The sequence below is a fragment of the Rhineura floridana genome, chromosome 15, assembly GCF_030035675.1.
Source record: "Rhineura floridana isolate rRhiFlo1 chromosome 15, rRhiFlo1.hap2, whole genome shotgun sequence".
NCBI classification, from domain to species: domain Eukaryota; kingdom Metazoa; phylum Chordata; class Lepidosauria; order Squamata; family Rhineuridae; genus Rhineura; species Rhineura floridana.
The window spans coordinates 29,420,922-29,435,588 of record NC_084494.1 but is presented as its reverse complement, the minus strand read 5'-3'; the positions used below and the strand labels follow the sequence as shown (position 1 = coordinate 29,435,588).

The 14,667-nt window shown below is 43.9% G+C and overlaps 1 protein-coding gene across 1 annotated transcript; it reads left to right on the top strand.

The window, feature by feature from the left end:
- The first annotated feature begins 2,421 nt into the window (after nt 1-2,421).
- On the top strand, nt 2,422-14,094 carry LOC133370679 (phospholipase A2 inhibitor NAI-like). Its single transcript, XM_061597321.1, has 6 exons — nt 2,422-2,530; nt 3,260-3,352; nt 6,037-6,153; nt 9,779-9,931; nt 10,808-10,951; nt 13,746-14,094. Exons 2-6 carry the CDS (start codon nt 3,304-3,306, stop codon nt 13,886-13,888), a joined length of 606 nt encoding a protein of 201 aa, XP_061453305.1. The 5' UTR covers nt 2,422-2,530; nt 3,260-3,303; the 3' UTR covers nt 13,889-14,094.
- The last annotated feature ends 573 nt before the right edge of the window (nt 14,095-14,667 follow it).

Below are 14,667 nucleotides of genomic sequence, written 5' to 3'. Positions count from 1 at the left end.
TGGGCTTCTATGTACAACTATAAGCTTCAAATGTTTTCAGGCCATATTTGTCAACCCATCTCATGAGCAGAGCAAAAGGTTCAAGGTTGCATAACGAGGGATAATAGAAAAAGGAGTTGTGCAAAGCTACTTCCTGCCAATGTATTCTGCCTTCATCCGGTTTCAGGATCAACACTGATTGTCCTCAACAAAAATAGATGTGTTCTTAACAGCTAACTTCCTCTTCTGACTTTTAGGCACTAAGCAAGAATGGGGGGAGGGGCTTGGTGACCTTGGGAGAGGACAAGTGCCTCAAGCAGAGAGGGGAACATAGGAATACAGGGAGCTGCCTTCTACTGAATCAGACCATTTGTCCATCTAGCTCAATATTGTCTGCACTGGTTGGCAGCAACTCTACACAGTTTCAAAGAGGGGTCTCTCCCAGCTCTACTTAGAGATGCTTAGATTTGAACTTGAGACCCTTTTGCTTGCAAATCGGATGATCTGCTATTGTGCTATCAGCAGATAAAACAACCCGTAGTAGTAGAGATGGGTGAGCTTCCCAAATCTAGTCCCAAATTAAGTCACTCCATTAACTTGTTTTGGGGAAGGAGACCCTGCGGGAGTGAAAATGGAGGAATGGGGGAGAAGGGCCCATGACCTAGTACCTCAGCCTCTGTTTTTCCATATGCAATGCAGCAAGGCTCCATGAGTGGGACCCTGGAAGGTCTAGGAGTAGGAAGAAGATTGATCCCTAGTTGGTCCTCAGCAGGGAATGGGCCCCTCTCCCTATCCTCTGAATTCAGCCTCCAGAGATTCCTCCTTCTACTCCCCCCATAAGGGTCTGCCGAATGCCCAACTCCATTAGGTTCTATAGGTGGAGGAAATTTCAGGAGTCATGCCAGCAATTCTTCTGCAGCTCAGATTGAAATCTAAACTGGGAGAAGAATTCAGGGAATCACCTCTGAGTCAGGATTTAATAAACCTCTGCCTCACAAAGTTGTCGTCCCCAAACCTGGCTTGGGAGGATATTACCATCATCAATAGCCCCAACTGGACTCATCTAAAAACATTTAATGTTGTCAGTCCCACTCCCATGTTATGGAATACTCTTCCAGCAGAGATCTGGCAACTGTCAGGGGTCTCTTGAAAACGTTTTTATACTGACAGGGGTATTCAATTTACATTTTCTTAAGATTAACTAGTCACTTGAATGGTTATTTTGTATTGTCTTATAATTTATGTTTCATTGGATTGTTGTATACTGCCTTGAAATTTTGCATGAGATGGTGGTACGTAAATACTCCTATAAATGAAATAAAACATGTCTAGCAATGTGTTGCATACACTGATGGGAGTGCTTTGAAACCTTATAGCAGGCAGAGGTAAGAGATTGACTTTCCAGGATCACCTGATTCCTGGGATCATGAGGATGCTCATCAGTGCTCGGAGAACCAGCCCAAAAGATTTTGCTGCTTGAGGCAAAAAACAAAATGGCAACTCTGCACTCTGCAAACAATACACAAACCAAAACACAGCCATCCTTCAAAATTCGCACTTTTCTGAATTTTGCAATGCATTTCTCCAAGGTAGTTATATGTACAGAATTCATATATTAGGGTAAAGTGTCCATTAAAAAATCATATACTAGTGACATAAGTACAAAAGTGCATTATATTAGGGAACATTACTTTGCAAACATATGGATATTAAGCAAAATTGCATACAAAGATGAGCATATTAGGAAAAAATTCACACGAAAATGCTGATGAATTTTCATGAGGACTTTTTTAAAAAAAATAGAAATCCCAAACTGATATGGAAATGCAGAGAATTGAACTTAAGAATGGAAAAATGAGAGAGAAACCAAAACAGACAGATTTACTCATCTCTACCTCCAGCTTGAAAATGGAAATGTGGACTGCCTTCAAGTTGACCCCGACTATGAATACAGATTTCATGGTAAGTGGTATTCAGGGGGGTTTGCCATTGCCTCCCTCTGAGGCTAGTCCTCCCCAGATGGCTAAGGCCTGCTCAGCTTGCCACAACTGCACAAGCAAGCCCCTTCCTTGTCCCCAACTGCCATCTGCGGGGCAACTGGGCTCCTTGGGACTATGCAGCTTACCCATAGCTGCACAGGTGGCAGGGCACATAACCCCTGAGCCACTCACTGTGGGGGTGATCTTTAGCTGGCCCTTGACACCCAGGAGACACGAGTGGGGATTTGAACTCACAGACCCTGGACTCCCAGCCAGGCTCTGGCTTTCAAAAACAGACAAATTTACTCCAGATGTTGAATATGGATAGAAAGGATTGGGCTAACGTATTTTAATTGGTTCATGGCACTACTGAAATATGGAAGTGAAAGCACACAGAAGGAATGAAAAATCTACTGTAATAGGTGGGGCGGGGCAGGAGCTTAGGAAATACGTGCTCAAATTCTTGTTTATAAAGGAGGAAAAAGCAATGAATGAAAACAGAGACATATCTTGAGGTTGTCTTTTCTGGCTCTTCCTGCAGACATCATCTTCGTGACACCTGAGAAGTCTAGGTAAGTCCACCACCATCCTCTGTAATGTCTCTAGTCTGAACTGCGCATCCCATTCTTGAACTAAGGTAAAAAAATTGTATGTAATGCTAAAGTCCATCAAACGAGTATCAAGTAAGAATAGAACCTAGGAGTTGGTTCATATTCCCAGTTTGATCCAATTATCTAGTTATCTACTGCTATTCAGGCATTATAACTATCTAATAGACTAGATGATGCCTGATGCAGCCGGCATGTTCTTATGTTCAAGGTTACATCTGGTGGGATTTAGACCAGTCACACAGCCTTCTGTGATAAGCTCTTTTTCCTTGGTAATGAAACAGGCAAGCTTGGTAATAATTTTGTTATTACATTTATATCCTGCTTTCTGTCAAAGAACCAAGGTGGTGTTCTCCCCTGCCCTCATTTTATCCTCTCAACAACCCTGTGAGGGTTAGGCTGATAGAGTGGGTGATTGTTCCAAGGTCACCTAGCACATTTCATGGCTCGGTGGGGATTTGAACCTGAATCTTCCAAATCATAGTTCAACACTCTAACTACTATGGCACACTGGATGGGCCCAATGCAATATGCACTGCTTTCTTTTCTACAGTGGGGGGGATATTTGATACAGTATTCTTTTAATATTCATTTTTAGATTCAGATCTGTATAACTTGAAAGGGTGCCTTCCAGTTTCTCACCTGAAGCTTGTTAAATGTTATCAGTTCATCTCTTAACACATTACATTACAGGGGCAGTTTGTTTCCAGAGCTACTCCTCTGCATTTGACTTCACTATGCAGATCCTACTGGGAATCTTCCTTGGCTTTCTTCTTATAACTACAGGTAAGTAAGGATGGAAGAATTTGTTAGTTTCATTTTCTCCCAGGCTGTCATGATTAGTATAAATGGCATTAAGCAAGCCATTACTCCTAATATAATGCATTTTACACTATCTATCTATCTATCTATCTATCTATCTATCTATCTATCTATCTATCTATCTATCTATCTATCTATCTATCTATCTATCTAATCTACAATTCCCCTTTTGTTGCATTTTTGTATGCATTCTTTGTATGAATCATAGAATAGCAGAGTTGGAAGGGACCTGTAAGGCTCAGTGCAGGAATTCACCTTAAAGCAAGTACAGTATGGTAAGTTGCATCACAAAAAATTGGAAAAGTGCAAATTTTAAAACATAATTGTGTTTCAGTTTGTGTATTGTGAATTAGGTGAGTTTACATTAAAGTGTGAACTGAACAGAGCTTGGAAGATTACTTTTAAAAAGGAATAAATTACAGTTAGTGTTACATGGCCCCAAAAAGGAGTAAATTACCATTAGAATTACAATTGTTCTGAAAGGAATTGATTACTTTACTGTTACTCAAACGTATCAGTACAATTACAGCTACGTTTAAAAAACTAGAATGCCGACAAGGTGCTGGCCTTGGCTGCTGCACACCTAAGTAGCCTAAAACAACATTAAATATAAATTTACACAGAGGGTAGTAGAATACCTTTTTTATCTGTATGATAGCTACGGTGGTCTCTCTGCTGTGAAGACGGGGAGGGAGGCAGAGGCCAACACTCAGAGCTTTGTGTGTTTCAGTGCAACACACACACATTCAGCTAGCAAGAGTCATCTCTCTCACTCAACCACCTCTTAGACCCTGCCCTGCCACCAACTATGGGACACCCGCCCTAGCAAACATTTTCCCCTGGGGTGCAAAAAGGTTAGACCCTGCCCTGCCACCAAGCGAACATTTTCCCCTGGGGTGCAAAAAGGTTAGAACACTGCAAATGCAGCAAAGTAGCCAGGGAGGGCAGTAGAGGCCACTTTGTGTGCCAGTGCAAACACGGTGTATTCACACACACACACGTCGTCATCTTTCACCTCCACAGTTCTTTGTCTATTCTGCTGCTGCCTCCTTCTCCTCCTTCATCCATGTCCTTGCCCTTCAGCTCCTTTCTCCTTCCACTCCATTCTTCACCATCACTGTCCCTTTTTTAAAACATTTTTTCTCTCCACTGTACCCTGCATCTCTCTCTTCACCCCCTCCCTCGTTGCCCATAAACACCCAGAGAGCACAAGGGAAGAGTGACACTGCGGAGAAGCTCAGTTCGCGACACATCATTTTCAGTTAGAAATCAGAGGAGCAGAAAACTTCCCCTGGTTCCCCCCTCCAGTAATGCCCCAAAGTAATGCTGGAAACATTAGAATTACACCTCAAAAGTAATAAAATTACTCCTTGTATTGCAATCAAAATGTAAAGAAATTACCCACTTGCTCCTCTGAAAAGTAATAATTCATTTTTCCTAATGAATTACTTCCAAGCTCTGGAACCAAAGCAACCTTCTTTCTCATGCATACAGGTTAGGACCAACTCATGGTCACCTGGGAGAATTCTCCCGTGCTGGTGTAATCTGGTGTTTCATTGTTTTGGAAAACTAGCATAACTCCTACATGCTAGTGAAGGATGAGTTTTTCTTGCAAGGATGGAAACCTGAGGTTCTCTAGCCATGCTGGCTTAGGCTGGTGGCTTATGTTAGAGTTCAACAACATCTGGAAGACCATAGGTGCTCCATCCCTGTGGTAGACCCTCTGCTAACTCCTAGGAGGGAGATCACTGCAGTATCGTAGGCAGGTTGCAAGCCACAAATTTGAGTCTGGTTCTGCTCAAAGAGGAGATATGACAAATTCAAACTGGGGCTATATTATCCAAACGGGAAGCTTGCATTTTTGAAGTCCCTCTTTTGAATACTTGCCCCATTCCTAATGAAAGGTGTAGGAGCCTTGTCCTGCTTTGACTCTGGTCATAGGTCCATAGGAAGCTGCTTATACTGAGTCAGACCAATGGGCCATCTAGCTCAGTATTGTCTACACTGCCTGGAAGCAACTCTTCCAGATTTCAGCCAGTGAGTGTCTCCTAGTCCTACCTGGAATTGTCAGGAATGAATGAATGAAATTTACTACAGTCAAAGACCAGCATACAAATACATATCACCAAAACAGGAAAATATCAATAAAATTCGGACATTGACAAATCTAAATAAACTCTATTTAAAAGCCAGTTCTGAAGCCTATGTGAACTGTTGAGTTATCAGTGCACTTCGGCATATAATGGCTGCAGCACAAAAACTGGCTACCTTAGCTGAGACTTGAGGAATTCGATCGGACAAGAGGTATTCCACATAAAATGCATCATCCCTGCCAGGGATCTTTTGTAAAATTGGGGTAATTAGAGCGAGTCGAAGGTCACGGTAGAAAACACAATGAAGTAAAACATGGCCCACAGACTCTACTACCCCTGCATCACAAGGGCATAATTGCTGTGCAAACGGAATTCTTTTGAACCTGCCTGAACCTGAACTGAACCTGGGGCCTTCTGCATACAAAGCAGGTGCTCTGCCACAGAGACACCACCTTTTCCCATCCTAAGCAGAATGGTAACTTCTGCACAGCTTTGCATCACGAACCTTGGAAGACTCACAAAATGGCACAAATGGTTTTCTCTTCCCTTCTCCAGGCGCATCTTTGGAGTGTGAAGTTTGCATCGGCATTGGCTACAGCTGTACTGGCAGAATGCAGACCTGTGAGGCTGGCAAAGATACCTGTTTTGTCACTGTCGTTGAAAACTTGCTAGGTGAGTGAGAGGGATCACAAATCTGAGGCTCTGAATAGCTGGGCCAGCTCTACTGTTGGGCAGGAGGAAGCAGCCCACAGAAGGTGGCAGATCTTGGGATACTGTTCCAGCAGCAAATTGTCAGTCAAGCAGCCAGTTGTTTAATAGGGCCTTCTTGGTGGCAGCCCCTAGGCTGTGGAATGCTCTTCCTAGGGATATAAGAATTACCCCCTCCCTGCAGTCCTTCCGGCGTCAAGCAAAGACTTTCCTATTCCAACAAGCTTTTGGTACTGACGGTTGCTAAAGTTGGGACTGCTGGGAACTGCACTACTAATGCCGACTTTTACTATTTTTAAATTGGTTTTGATTCCTTTTTATCTAGCAGTATGATTGGTTTTAATATTGGATGTAGTTTAATTTTATTTTAATGTAGATTCTGTATGTTTTAATTATATGTGCTTTTATCTGGAAGCCGCCGCGAGTTCCAGTATTGGAAAGATGGCGGGATATAAATAAAGAATAACTAACTAACTAATAATAATGTTAGGTTAATTAATCCTTTGACAAGCAAAGATCTCCAAGCAAATCACAACAGCTCTCTCTGTGCTTCTGATTTCCAGCAAATGGTATTCAAAGGCTTAGTGTCTCTGACAGAGGGGGTTGTACATGGCCATCGTGGCTAATAGCCAATGATAGCCTTATCTTCTGCTAACAATGACTACTAACCATCATGGCTATGTTCTACTGCCACTGTCAAAGGCCTCTGAATACCAGTTGCTGGGAAAGTGGGGAGAGTGCTGTTGCGCTCAGCTGCTGCTTTGGGGCTTCCCATGGGCATCTGGTTGGCCACTGTGAGAGCAGGATGCTGAACCAGGTGGCCCACTGGCCTGATCCAGTAGGTCTTTTCTTATGTTCTTAGCAGAGCTTGGAAAAGTTACTTTTTAAAACTACAACTCCCATCAGCCCCAGCCAGCATGGCCCCTGGACTGGGCTGATGGGAGTTGTAGTTCAAAAAAGTAACGTTCCCAAGCTCTGGTTCATCTAATCTTCTTTAAAAGCCATCCATGTTGGTGGCCATTACTACCTCTTGCGGGAGCAAATTTCATAGTTCAGCTATGCTGTCTTGAATCCAAGAGTGGGTGCTGAAACCATATGGATTCTCTGCCCGAGGCACCAAAATAGCATCGTCTGTCTCTGGCAAAAAGGCTCATGGTTCATAGCCATGAAAATAGCAGCAGAACCAACATGGTCTTAGTTTTAACTTAATTCTGTGTAGAACCAGTCAAGAAACTGACCAAACGTAGAGACAAGTCCACCTCCCAGCCTGGATCCCATCTTAATAAAGAGAGAAAAAATAATTAGTCGTATATATACTTAACTAGGATTTCATTGTGACTCTCACTATACCTCCATCCTTATGCTGCCTGATACAAGTCAGACCGTTGGTCCACCTAGCTCAGTATATTCTAACACCAGGGGTAGTCAACGTGGTGCCCACAAGATGTCATAGACACCAGCTTTCATCAGCCCCAGCCAAGATGCGCATTGGTCAGGGATGTTGGGAACTGTAGTACAACAACATCTGGAGGGCACCTGGTCTGCACTGAGCAATAGTGGCTCTTGAGGGCTGCAGAGAGAAATCTTTTCCAGCCCTTTCTGGAGATGTCAGGAATTGAACCTGAGCTAGGGATAGGTGAGAATTTCAATTCAGTTCTCATTTCAAGCAGAATTTATCAAATCCACACTTTCCAAAACAATATCAGAACTGAAATACAGCCATCCTTCGGAATTCACATTTATTAACATATTAGGATACCGTTCGCCAACTAAACATTTATAAAAATGAATATATTAGGGGGAAGTGTGCATAAAAATGAATACATGAGTGAAAATAACAGGCAAAAAGGCATGAAGTGATGAGAAATGGATTGCAAAAATGTGCACCTTTGTCAAAACTGCCTACAAAAATGGGCCTATTTGGACAAATTCACACTAAACTGGTAGAGAATTTTCATTAGGATTTTTTTTTAAAAAAATCGCAGATCTCTGTAGAAACTGAATTTAAAATTGGAAAAAAGAGAAACGGAGAAAACTGAAACAGACAGATCTTTTGCATGCAAAGCATGTCCTCTACCACTGAGCTCAGGCCTGGTACCATCTCCGTGGCCGTATAGATGCTAGACCAAGCCCATCTTTTTTTGTCCAGCCCTTTAATAGGAATAATAATAAAAAAACCTGTAGCAGCCATGGCTATAATTTGTATTTAATATTATTGGCTTTTTTAAAAAAAGGTTTTTCATTTTTAACAATTGTTTATGTCTTGCATTGTTTTAGCTCTGATTGTAACCCCTTTGAGCTGCTTGTTATAATGAAAGGGAGCCTTGCAAATCTTTGAAACAATGGCATTCCCCCCCAAGCGGGGGCATATTTGCCGCCACCCCAACTTTCTAGAAGGCTCGGGAACATTCCCGAAGGGTTCAGATTTGGACCACATGGGGCCTCTGGGCCAATTTGAGTAAGTAAGAAGCAGGGTATATAATCCAACTCCTCCCTTGAATCGTGCCTTTCTTTGCCTCGTGGCACCCCCCCCCGGTCAGTATGGGCTTCGCTAGTCACCTGTTGTGGTTGAGTAGGAATTTGGGGGGGGATTCTGATTTCAGAATCCCTTTCGTTTTGCCTACTCCATACTGCTGGGATTTGATTCAATTGGCTAAATGGGGGAGGATGTGGGTTGTTTTGCTTTGGCTGGCATGGAATTCAGGCAGGTGAGGAAGGTGGGGTACAGAATTGTGGAACAGCTTACCAGAGGAAATACGCCTGGCGCCTACGGTTCTTTCTTTTAGGTGCCAGGTTAAGACCTGGCTATACTCCCAGGCATTTTAATGTTTAATGTTTTATGTTTAATGTTTTAGTTTAATGTGTTCCTTTCTGTTACTGATTTTATCCTATATTGTATTTTAATCTCGTTTTGTACACCGCCCAGAGAGCTATTAGCTATGGGCGGTCTAGAAATGAAATGAAATAAATAAATAAATAAATAAATAATAGGTGACTGAGGCATTGTATTAAAGGGCACTCACTGGGGAACTGCCAGTCAAGCGTGGCTGGTGGGGATCTTGGGGGGTGCCCTTGTGGGACTAACTTGCACATCAGGGTGACCGCCTGTACAGAGGGGCTGTACAGTAGGGATAATTTCACCCACATACTTTGCTAGGGAGTCATGGACTGTAGAGACTGACATGCCCAGTGAACAGGAGGGATAAAACCCTCTCAGCTAGGTATCCTCACCTGCCCGAAGTAGGTTTACTTTGATTGGAAGAATTGGATTTAATCTATAATTGTTATATTTTAAATAAATATAACATTAATCCATAACTGTGTCACGAGTCTTCTTTGGCGTGGGGGCAAATACCTTACCTATAGGGGAACTGAACTCTTTTTAAATTAGAGCTAGATTTGAGATCTCTGGTTGCTGAGCCCCTTGGGCAGATCTTTGAAAGTTCAGACTAAAACCCAGAGTTGATTCCATTGCCTCACCGATGTGGAGCTACCAGCCCCCACTGGGACTTTCTCTCTAAGAAAACTTGCAGAAGTCACTGATGAGCGGAGGCAAAAGCTAACACTTTCATCATTCTTTCTCCTGCAGGTGAATTCCCAATTCAGACAGTAGTTAAAGGCTGTGGATTCTCCAGTGACTGTAACTTGGGACCACAATATATGAACTTTGGGCATGGGCAAGAAGTAAGGACTGAAGTTGCTTGTTGTGTCGGGGAGGCCTGTAGAACAGCAAGTGCTCAATGTAAGTTGAACTCTGAATCTTTCATATGCCACATCTGCACCGTCCATTTAAAGCACTATGATACTACAGCCATGGCTTCCCCCAAAGAATCCTGGGGATTGTAGCATGTTAAGGGTGCTGAGAGCTGTTAGGAGACCCCTATTCCCCTCACGGAGCTACAATTCCCAGATGAATCCCTCTTCCCAGGGATTCCCAGTAGTATCCAGAAGTTGTGTCTATGATTACAGAATGCAAGGTATAATGTGTTGTTCCAAGTCATGGTCATAGCCAGCTGATGGTTCAAGCTTCAGCAAGGGGTTCCAGAAGGAGTTCAGGTTCAAGGCAAGACCCTGGTTAGCTCCAAGTGGAGCTCAGGTTGAGTACGCAGGCATGCTGGCTCAAATGATACTTCAGCAACAGAAAATGCTGGACAGAGGCTGAAACAGGGACGCAGCTCAGCCTGGAGGCTAACTGCCTCTGCTTGGAGAAGTCTTTTGTAGCTGAAAGGGTCTTGCCTGCATTAAAGCCATAGACTCCAACTGGGAGGGTTGTGGATTCTCTGTGGTTTCTGGACTGGAATCTTCCAACAATGGCAGCTCAGCCTCCTCCGACTGGGAAGATGGTCACAATATGGATTCCTCACCTGTGAGGGCTTCTGGGGAAGTGGTGGCATCAACAACTGGTGCTGTGGGTAATTCATCTCCCCCGCCCCGTCACCTCCTCAAAGTCCATGGCATTATCTCCTGGCGATGTCTGACCCTGGGGCTGTTAAACAACCTTCTAGTGAAGTATGAGACAGCTGGTTTAAAACTATGTGCATATGTTGTTTATCCTCTGCATCAACTTCCTTGCTGGCTTCACTTTCCCAACTAATGGGCTTTTACTCATTGGTTCCAGTACCCCCGCGCATAACAAAAACCAATGGGAAGCAATGCCCAGCCTGCTACTCTTTGATTTCTGGTGGTTGCAATCCGCATGAGGTGGTGAACTGTGTCGGACCACAGAATGACTGCCTTGATCTGGCTGCGACGGTTACTTACGGTAATTCCAGTTTCATGTGTATCACATGCCATTGAGCCTTCATCACCTGCGGCATAGCACTTAAGAGGCATTTGCTCTCTTAAGGCAAACTGAAATGCAGGGTGAAAAGCATCTGATGGAATCGGCAGTTCGTAGGACAGTGATCCTCCCCTCCCCCCACTTCACAGTTGGGAAGGGGGAGCACCTTTTGCACCCAGCCCAACACTGATGGGGCATGACCCTTGGTGCTGGGTGCAGATGTTTAGTCTGCTTGGGGTGGTGTGCAGAGCTGCCTGATTAGCTGGCTCTCACGCCTCACCCTTCTCTGCCCTCCCACCCATTATCTTTTCAGTGTGGGCTTAGCTGGTTGCCACTAGAGGGTCACAAAGGATTTTTCTTTCTTTCCAGTGTCTTCTTTGACTGATTTTTTCTTTGCCTGTGTCATACTGGATTGTAATTCAGTGATTGGGATGAGTTAAAAGTTGTTTTGGCAGGGTCAGTGCAGGGTTAGAGTAGAAGGAGGTAAGTGGTGAAATTGGTGATCACCTTGAGGCACCTTCCAGAAGATGAAAGGGGGCTTCCTCAGACCTGCCCATAAATGGCTCAAGGCCAGGTGGTGGGGGAAAGAGTCTGCCCAGATCACAGAGGCAATGCATCAAGGCTGGAGCAGACGGTGAGATGGACAGAATTCCCTAGGCAGTTAGTGTGCCAGCAATGAAGGGCTGGGAGTAGGTAGTTACACCACCCTGGGGCCTTGAGCCAAGGTTGCTTGCCTAGAAATCTGAGGTGTTGCTTTAACATAGTACTCTGATTTTAGCAGCCCACACTGGTCATTGATATTTAATTACTTTCCCTCAACAGATCTTAATTTGGATATTTGGCTTGATCTGCTTTAACAGGTTATTTGGTTAAATTGGCTCAGTTAATGAAGAGGCTAATTGGTTTAAGTTGATTTAATAAACTGTTGCCCATTTCTATCCCACATGCTGTGTCTGCCTCATCATTTTGCAAATGATGGTCTGGGTGCAAATGCATTTTTGGAATCAGTAGTACATAGAAATATGAATAGGGCCCTAGTTTGTCATTTCCATGTAGCTCACACAATGGCCCATCACAAGTTTCCATTCCATCCCACCCCCACACACAGCCTTACTCTCTCCCATTCAGCAGGTTCACTCCACATGCCCTCTCTGGGACTAAAGAATCCACATGGCCAGATTTCTCCTTAGGATAAGTAAACTACAAAGCAGAGGCTCAGGGGAAATGGCAAAATACATGAGAATGATGCAGTGGGAAGAGTGTGTCCAGGCTTCTATAGCAGCTGACCAGACACTTTTAATAGAATGCAGTGATGCCTTTTTCTCTACAAGGATGCTGAAGAGCCACACAGTTTCACAAATAGTCACATAGAGGTCAGATAATCTTAAAACCAGCTACGCTAATAAGTTTACAGAGACCTACTTGGATCTCTTTCTGAGTAGAATGTATAGAACTGCACTACCATGCAGCAAGCCTATATATAAATTTGGGAGTGGCTCCCACCAAACTGAAAAAAAGCTTCCTTCTGAGCAGGCCTATATGGGATTGCATGTATAAGACTGCACTGTTAATGACTCTGTTAAAAGTAAGAAATTAATTAGCCTTTAAAATGCAAAGCATAAGACATCAATAACAGCAACATTAAGTATTAGATTCTAGAGGGATAGTTGTGTGGGTCTGCTGCAAGAGGGGTCAACTGGCCATGAAATGTTAGAGACCGAGAGAGATATAGTCTGTGATAATTCTATAGGCAGGGCCAGATTATCCATTAGGCTTAGTAGGCTGAAGCCTAGGGGCCTGGAGCTCTTGGGAGCCCATGGGGCACGGACCCGAGGGCCCCTGGAGCTACCGGGGGCCCTCTGCTCGCCTTCCGCGACTCGTGGAAGCATCCGCGGACTGCCATCCCCCCACTATCCCCCCGCTTTACCTACCTTTCCATTGTTTTTGCGGTGCGTGCAGGTTTGCCATCAATCAAGATGGCGGCCGAGGTTTCCTTAAGAGACTGAAGCCTCTGCCGCCATCTTGGCTGATGGCATGCATGCATGCTACACACGCGCGTTGCTGCCGTCAACAAGGTGGCGGCAGAGGCTTCAGATGCTTAGGGAAACCTCTGCCACCATCTTGATTGATGGCAAACCTGCATGCGCTGCAAAATACAACAGAAAGGTAAGTGAAGCGTGGGGATAGGCCCCCCCAAACACCAATCAGCCTAGGGGCCCTCCTCAGCTTAATCTGGCCCTGTCTATAGGTTAACCCATGACTGCAAATTCTTATAGCAAAAGTGGCTTGCTTTGATAAGGGATGGGTAATGTCTTGGAGTGTGTAAAATTGGGGCACAGAGGGCAGTTGCATCCTGCAGGACCAGGCCCCAGGTACCCAGCCAGCTGGGACTGATCGCTACCACCTGTCCCTCTTTGGAGGGATACATAAGCCGGCTGGCTGGGGTGGCCTGGGAGTTTGTTTGTTTTTTGTGTGCTGCTTTTTTTTTTTTTTTTGGTGGGATTAAGGAGGATTAATTTTATGATGTCTTAATTGGAAATTAGTTTTAAATTGTTTAGGACTGTGGTTTGTTTTTATATATGTATATTATGTATAGCTTTTTGTTATTGTAAGTCGCCTAGAGTGTCCACTAACCTGGACAGATAGGCGACCAATAAATAAATTATTATTATTGTTGTTGTTGTTGTTGTTGTTGTTGTTGTTGTTGTTGTTGTTGTTATTGTTATTGTTATGAATTCATGACTGTCATTGACTATATCTTATCTCCCATCTCCAGGAACTGTCGTCATCAACACTGTTCAGAAGGGCTGTGTCACTAGGGGGGTTTGTAGTGACTCAGCCCAAAGAGAACCGAATATGGCAGGGATTAGCTATTCCATCACAAAGGCTGAATGTAAACCAGCCCTACAACCAGAATGATGGCATGATCAGCAGCCTTCTCAGGATTTCTGGGCTTCTTCTAATGAACAACTTCTTCCAATCCACCTGTGTGTAGCTGCATGACTCAGGACTCTGCATTAATACCTTGCATCACTTCTCTGCAACTTCTTCCCAAATGATTTCTGCCTCCCAAAGGGCTTTGATGTCCTCTTTGAGGGAAACCAATAAATGTAACTTGCATGAAAGCACATGAAAAGTGTTTTTGTTTTGTACAGTTAGGACAGGGATAGGGACCCTGTGGGGCCCTCCAGATGTTATTGGACTCCAGCTACCATCAGCCCCAGCCATCATGGGCAGTAGTCAGGGATGATGGGAGTTGGAGTCTAACAGCATCTAGAGAGCCACCGATGACCCTGTCCCTGTGTTAGGGTGATTTAATCAGAAAGAAGTCCAGTTCTATTGGCTACCACCCTGGTGGTCTCAGAAGTTTCCTGGTATGTACTCGTATTCAAATGTATACCTTTCCCCATCAAGGAAAACCAACGCAGTTTTTTTTAAAGTAGTAGTTTAATAATGTATGCCATGTATAAATAAAATCTAATTAACTAACCAACATTACACATACACCCCTATGTAAACTCTGATTAGTTTTGATGAAAACACTTTTCCTTCCTGGATCACTTTATTTTTCTGACTTCTGTGCCAAGTCTTTCCAATTTCCCGCTCAGTTGGCTAGTATGACTTAGAGGTTTGAACTCTTCATGAGTTAAGGGTTTCTTTTACCAAAGAATCTGAGACTCCCTATCGGCTTTCCTTCA

Bases quoted from the DNA above. Each gene is read 5' to 3' on its own strand.
- LOC133370679 (XM_061597321.1), top strand. From the start codon at position 3,304: ATGCAGATCCTACTGGGAATCTTCCTTGGCTTTCTTCTTATAACTACA. The intron at 3,353-6,036 runs GTAAGTAAGGAT...TCCCTTCTCCAG, and splicing joins CTTTCTTCTTATAACTACAG to GCGCATCTTTGGAGTGTGAA. The intron at 9,932-10,807 runs GTAAGTTGAACT...CATTGGTTCCAG, and splicing joins TAGAACAGCAAGTGCTCAAT to TACCCCCGCGCATAACAAAA.